This window comes from Carex rostrata, chromosome 1 (assembly GCF_964058835.1).
Source record: "Carex rostrata chromosome 1, lpCarRost1.2, whole genome shotgun sequence".
Lineage (NCBI taxonomy): Eukaryota > Viridiplantae > Streptophyta > Magnoliopsida > Poales > Cyperaceae > Carex > Carex rostrata.
Genome location: NC_135918.1, coordinates 12,709,381 through 12,716,508, shown reverse-complemented (window position 1 = coordinate 12,716,508; position 7,128 = coordinate 12,709,381). Strand labels below are relative to the sequence as shown.

Below are 7,128 nucleotides of genomic sequence, written 5' to 3'. Positions count from 1 at the left end.
CTCTTGTGAGGTTAAAGGTCTCCAACTTTTGCATCTCCCATAAATTTTAATAATAGAGAATAATTATGAATTGATTCAAGAATAATAATTCTCAAAATTTATACGAACCAAAGAATTAAATAAAATTAATAATTCTCCGATTAAAATTAGTAATTAATCCCAAAAAAAAAAATTTACTCTCGGATTAATCCAAAATTCGTTCAAAATGAATTTCTCAGTTTAAATTCGTCGTTCATAATATTTATACGAACCAAATATTGCATCTTATATGAATTTACGATTTGGCTCTGATACCAAATATTAGTTATACTGAAAACTTTAATATTAATCTAGAATCCGTAAATTCAAAATAAAATAGCAAACGTATTTAAAACTTACAATTTTGAATTGATGGCATTTTGCGGAAGCGTTAATACTGAGATCTTCAATGATTTTCCTGATAACTGATGATGGACACAGCGTTTTCTCTTAATGGCGTTTTTCAGAAATTCTCTCAAAATTCAGTAGAGAGAGTGAGACCTTTTTCTTAGTTGTTTTTTCTGTGACTTATCAGGCAATCAATTGGGACCAGTATATATTAATAGCAATAGATTTTTCCATCAAAAATGCTGAAGCCCTTTCGTTCATTTCTTTGAATGAACCCGGTGCATATTAATAACATAGGCCATAACATAATAAAATAAAACTAACACATGACTGATCTAGGAGGCTTGTAGCGCGAGATGGAAGGAAGAAGATGGCAGAGGCGGCTAGGGTTTTGATGATTTCTTAAATATGGATATTGAATTTTGTAAGCTACGTTGTGTTGTGAGTTTGTATAATTCATGAAATAGATAGATTTCAATAGTTTAGATTCGTAATTTAAAGTCTATCCGATAAGTTGAGACTTAAATTCACTAAAAGACTTGATAAGCTTAAGGATAACCTAGTTCTACTTTATGCAAAACTTCTTTAATTTTTTTCTCAAGGATAACAATATATTGAAATCGATTCTCGAATAATAAGCTATTAAAATTAAAAAAAGAAGAATAAAAACTAACTTTTAATTTAGTGACAAAGAAATATATCTCTAATGTAAGAGATTATGAATTTAAAACTCAAATAGATAAAATTCTTTATTACAGAGGCTGAAATAAAACGTCTTGAATGGGTTGACCCCATTACTTATTTTTTTTTTTAAAAATACAGATACAATGCGGTGGCAGATTTGTGTGCCTCAAAAAAAAAGAAAAGAAAAAAAAGACATTGAACGTTTCCTTTATTTACAACGTTAAAATGAGCGAGATTTTGCTAATTTACTAAGCAATGCATGTGCATAGGGTAAAATTCCAAGGCAAGAGTATTAAATGAACATCCAGCCCAGCATTTTTTTTCTCTGTTTTATTATTATCAATGATGTGTATTAGTATTGCCCGCTGTAATTGAGACAATCATTGCTCAATGGCGATGTAACCCACATGGGACTCCATTTATTTTAATACAACTGGCAACCTCTGCCATGTTTCAAAATAAATATATAGAGAATATATTGGAATGTTCAAATAGAAATATATAAATATATAGAGAATATATAGAGATTTTGCTAATGTTCGAATAGGTGGTTTGAATTTTTAAAATAGAAATATGATGTGGAGTACAAATGTATTTTTTTTTCATGACTCACCCAAGTCAACCTCTATGTGTGTGTATATATATGAGGAGAGTTCAAATGCCTATATTTTTGTGCTTCCATCCTGTCTTCATTTTTAAAAACTTAAATAACTCAAAATTTAAATCTTAAAATTCAAAATAAAACCATTGGATATGAACTACATAATTTTATCCATGCACATGTAAAAAATTATGACATTACAATTTTGTTTTGGTTGTCATCTTGAGTTTGTAAAAATGTATACTAATGTGGATAATTTATAGACGTTGATTTTTCAACTTATTGATTCATATAAAAGCAAAATCAAAAGGTGATACTTTTTTAATTATGGGTACATAGAGAAAATAACATAGATCACATCTAACGATTTTATTTTGATGTTTAAGTTTTAAACTTTGAGTTATTTAAGTTTTTAAAAATGAACGCATGATGGAGACAAAAAAATGGAGGCTTTTGAACCTTTCTCTATACATATAGAGTGAGTCTATGGTACTATGCATATCACGGGTTGGTCCGTAATACGGATCAATATTTTTATTTTCAACATTATAATGGTCGATTCGAACCGTTCAGCATATTCTCCATATGAATATGTACTTGCAGACCAAATTTTATATTTTTTAGATTTTTTTTACTATTTTTAAGATAGTTAGAAAATCACTTGATCTGAAAATTCTGGATCATCCAAAAACAGTGATTTTCTACGTACCTTAAAAAATAGTAAAAAAATTCTAAAAAATATAAAATTTGGTTTGCAAGTACATATTCATATGGAGAATATGTTGAACGGTTCGGATCGACCGTTATGAATTTGAAAATAAAAATATCGATCCGTATTATAGACCAAATCGTAATATGCATAGTACCATTAGTGGATTGATTTTACCCCAGTCGGGTATACCCGCCCGTACCCGCCGCCCGGGGTACCCGTGCCCGAGCTCGGATATGGGTCGGGTACTCGGGTATGGGCAAAAACCGGACCGGACCCGTTATTTTGGACCAATATCCAACCATACCCTACCCGAGTTTACTCGTACCCGACTACCCGAGTACCCGTACCCGTATACCCGACTACTGTTCATCCCATTTGAAAATTCAAAAAATCTGATTTTTTCCCCCCGAAACCAACAAAAAAACAAAAACAAAAAAACCAGAAAAAAAAACAGCAAAAAAAAAAAAAAAAAAAAATACCCGTACCAGCCTTACCCGTCAAGGGTACACGGGTAAGGGTATAGGACGGGTAGGGTATGGGTTTTGAAAATTATACCCGCCATACCCGTACCCGAATACCCTTGTACCCGAGTATACCCGTACCCGAGACATACCCGTACCCAAGACGGGTATACCCGGGGTACCCGTACCCGCCCGAGTTGCAAACCACTAAGTACCATAGACTCACTCATATATATATATATATATATATATATATAGAGAATGGCTAAGCTCAAATCGTTTGTTCCTGGGCTCAGGAACAAACGATTGGGTTCTCCAATTTCCGAAGTTCAAACGGACGATCCAAACCGTTAGATGTTTAATCTATATTAAAATGTGCTTGGAGACAAAATTTCATATTTTTTGGAATTTTTTTACTATTTATTAAGAGGGTTTGAAAGTTGCTGTTTTTATTAAAATTCTGCACCATAAAAAAACAGCGACTTTCAAACCCTCTTAATAAATAGTAAAAAAATTCCAAAAAATATAAAATTTTGTCTCCAAGCACATTTTAATATAGATTAAACATCTAACGGTTTGGATCGGCCGTTTGAACTTCGGAAATTGGAGAACCCAATCGTTTGTTCCTGAGCCCAGAAACAAACGATTTGAGCTTAGCCACTCTCTCTCTCTCTCTCTCTCTCTCTCTCTATATATATATATATATAATTACCAACTCTTGAAAAACAAGCATTCAAGGGCATCCTGCAAATTGATTAATACAATATTATCTCGCATGGCTCCGGGGCATGATCTCCTTTTCTCTCTTCACATCCCTACAATCACAATCCTTCTACTTCTATCAACAACTGCAAATTGTTGCTTCACCCACATTTTCTGCTTCGGCGACTCGACCAGCGATACTGGGAACTACCTGAAGTCTATCGGCGATGGCTACGACCCTGTTCGTAACCTGCCATATGGGGAGACTTATTTCGGCCGTCCCACTGGCCGGTTCTGTGATGGACGGTTAATTCTTGATTTCATTGGTTAGTGCACTTTACTACTCATAGGTTCCTTCCTTCTATACTGAGTTGTTTCTTATGAATTTAGGGATAGAATTAGTAAAGCAACAAACTAGCTAGCAGCCTAGCTAGCACCTCACACATTTAAAATGAATTCAGTTGCCAGGTACCCAAGGAATATGATGTGTAGATATTTTACGATAAAATCACGGGAATAATTCCCAACAAAATTAAAAAAAAAATTGATTAGTTAAATCAGTAAAATTTGTAAAGTTCTGCCTACATAATTTTAAATTTTAGTAGTTCTTTTTTAACAAGGAGATTGAGTGGCTTGTATTTCCTTGATTAGCGGAAGCATATGGGTTGCCATTTATCCCGCCATATCTCTCAGGAGAGAGCACAAAAGAGAACTTCCTGCATGGTGTGAATTTTGCTGTCGGTGGCGCAACAGCACTGAACAATTCCTTCTTTGAATCCATTGGAATCGAGCCATTCTGGACAGATTACTCGCTTAGCACTCAGATTCAGTGGTTCAAGAAATTACTACCTTCAATCTTGAAAGAACCAGGTATATATTATCCGAATGAATCAATGAATCCTCATGTTTATATTTATTTGGGATTCATGGGTGCACACCATGTATTTCTCTTAGTACCAATACAACAAAAATTGATTAAATTAATGCACTATAGCTAGGTACTTTTTTGTGGGATGAGTCTCTAGTTTTTTTTTTTTTTGGTATTTCTATTCTATTTCTTAAATTACTATTTTATGTGTGCGCGCGGAGGTTGTGAGAGAGAGAGACAGAGCCTGTTTAAGTTTTGTTTGATAGCTTTTTTTTTGTCCTTTTTTTGTTGTTGGTTGTAATCGGTCTCAAAAGTCAAAAGGAGAGGGAGAGAATCAATAAACCTCTATATTAAGCCAACAAATAATATTAGTCAATAATTCATATGTTCCAATTCAACTTAAACGGATGTGACAGTTTAATAGTCTATACTAATTTTTAAAAATAAATAAATAAAAGAGATTTTTTTTTTAAATGCGTTGATGGCAGGTATGGTGACGTGCTGTCATGTCCCTTTGTATATTATTCATGCAAAACGCGCGGCATCATGCATGGCCCATTATTTCCTGAATACAATATTTATCTATTTTAAAGAGTAAATTTTAAATTTTCTCCATGCTTCATTATAATAACAACAGCTATTCATCAACTATTTATCATATTAATTGAATAAACAGAAAGCAACCTTTCATTTTTCTTTGACAAAGTCCATTTAATGCGATTACACTAACTCGGACTTTGTCAAAGAAAATGAGAAGTGAAAGCAATAACAGACAAAAGTAAGTACCCAAAATACCACGAAAGGAAAAACCAAAAGACGAAAATGAGATTAAGTCAGACAAGTGTTGATCACCAATCAATGTACAGAATAGCAAATATTATTCACAAATTAATAAATTGAACTGTGCAGGAAGCGGCAGATCTATCATGAGCAGTGCTCTGTTTGTGGTGGGTGAAATAGGAGGAAACGACTACAATTATCCATTATTGTTCAAGGAGACAACACTTGATGAAGCCCGAACCTTTGTCCCTTATGTAATCGGAACCATCAGTTTAATAATCCATGTACGCATTCTTTTTCTCTTCTCTTAGCCATTGTTTCTTTTGCAAATTATCATGTATTGAAAGTGATAATTATTTGATAAAATAGATCAGTTGGGGTGATGTATGACTGGGATCTTAATTAAAAAAACCAATTATACAGGAATTGATCAGTCATGGAGCAAAAACATTATTGGTTCCAAATAATTTCCCGATAGGATGCGTCCCGATGTATCTTACGCGGTTCCAAAGCCAGAAAAAAGAAGACTATGACCCAAAAACAGGATGCATCAAGCGCTTAAATGAGTTTGCAGAGTACCACAATGCAATGCTTTTGGAGGAGCTTGAAAAGATTCGGCTTCTCTATCCTGATGTGACTATTATCTATGCAGATTACTATGAAGCTTCCATGAATATCTTTCGCAATCCACAGAAGTTAGGTAATATTTTGCAATCAAAATCAGCAAGATATACACTCAACAAGCTACCAAAATCTAAAAACAGTATTTTTGTACCTATCTAAAAAAATAGTAAAAAAATTCCTAAAAATATAAAATTTGGTCTCCAAACATATTTTAGTATGGAGGTTAGGTTGAGCGGTTCGGATCGACTGTTTGAACTTTGAAAATGATAGAGAGAGATGGAGGCATGATGGAGGCACAAAAACATGGAGGCATTTGAACCCTCCTATATATATATATATATATATGGTCCCAAAACTTTGATTTGACCTTTTTGAATTCGAATAAGATATATAAATGCAAAATACTAAAAAAATATTTATTTGTAAAAGAACTTATTAATCTATTATGCAAAAGAAAATAATATACTCATTACTTAGTGATTCATTTTGCTGAGCTATAAATTCTCTTTTATTTGGTTTTGCGCCCGTAAGCATCAATTTCAAGCAGATAAGAAATATTTTAGACTGTTCTTCTATTTATGGTGTGCACTAATTAGATTCACTAAAGTAACTATATATGCAGGATAATATAATATAATTTATTCCATTATTAGATCACTATACTAAAATGTAACATCCTTTTCATGTGTATTTAAGCCACTTTTCTGTGTAGGTTTCAGTTACCCTTTAATGACATGTTGTGGGGCCAAAGGCCCTTACAATTACTCGTCATTTGCATCATGCGGAAATCGAGGTTCTACAGTTTGTTCGGACCCATCAAAGTACGGATCATGGGATGGGCTCCACTGGACAGAGGCTGCTTACAAGGCGATTGCACATGGAGTGCTACGAGGGTCATACTCTTCTCCTCCCATAAGTAACACTTGCTCTGATATCATACTTGATTCGGGGAACCTTCTTCTCATTCCCTCCAATGCAATGTAAATGGATGAAATAGACAACATATACACAACCATTCTTGAATCTTGATTGTTATTTTGACCAAAATGGCCACTATAAGAAATGCGAATTTCCTTTTCCTTTGTTTTTATTGTTAGTATACTGTGGAATGTTTATATTACTGTTGCCTTTGGATGATGCTTCAGCCCAAAATAGTTTTTAATTAAGATTGGAACTGTTGTATTGGAGTAAGGACCAAGTTCATGTCTATAAAAGATATTCTAAAATTTCGGGAGATATCTTTTATTTTTTATTAAAAAAAGAAAAAAATAAAAGAAAAAGAAGAACGAGGCCCAAGTTCATGATTTATGGAATTACGTAACCCATAAAT

General features: G+C 33.4%; 1 protein-coding gene across 1 annotated transcript; it reads left to right on the top strand.

The window, feature by feature from the left end:
• Positions 1–3,548: 3,548 nt before the first annotated feature.
• Positions 3,549–6,861, top strand: LOC144559110 (GDSL esterase/lipase At1g28600-like). The gene is made up of 5 exons (XM_078308062.1): positions 3,549–3,852; positions 4,178–4,396; positions 5,304–5,458; positions 5,598–5,874; positions 6,511–6,861. Exons 1-5 carry the CDS (start codon positions 3,600–3,602, stop codon positions 6,780–6,782), a joined length of 1,176 nt encoding a protein of 391 aa, XP_078164188.1. The 5' UTR covers positions 3,549–3,599; the 3' UTR covers positions 6,783–6,861.
• The last annotated feature ends 267 nt before the right edge of the window (positions 6,862–7,128 follow it).

Bases quoted from the DNA above. Each gene is read 5' to 3' on its own strand.
- LOC144559110 (XM_078308062.1), top strand. From the start codon at position 3,600: ATGGCTCCGGGGCATGATCTCCTTTTCTCTCTTCACATCCCTACAATC. The intron at 3,853-4,177 runs GTTAGTGCACTT...TTCCTTGATTAG, and splicing joins GTTAATTCTTGATTTCATTG to CGGAAGCATATGGGTTGCCA. The intron at 5,459-5,597 runs GTACGCATTCTT...CCAATTATACAG, and splicing joins CCATCAGTTTAATAATCCAT to GAATTGATCAGTCATGGAGC.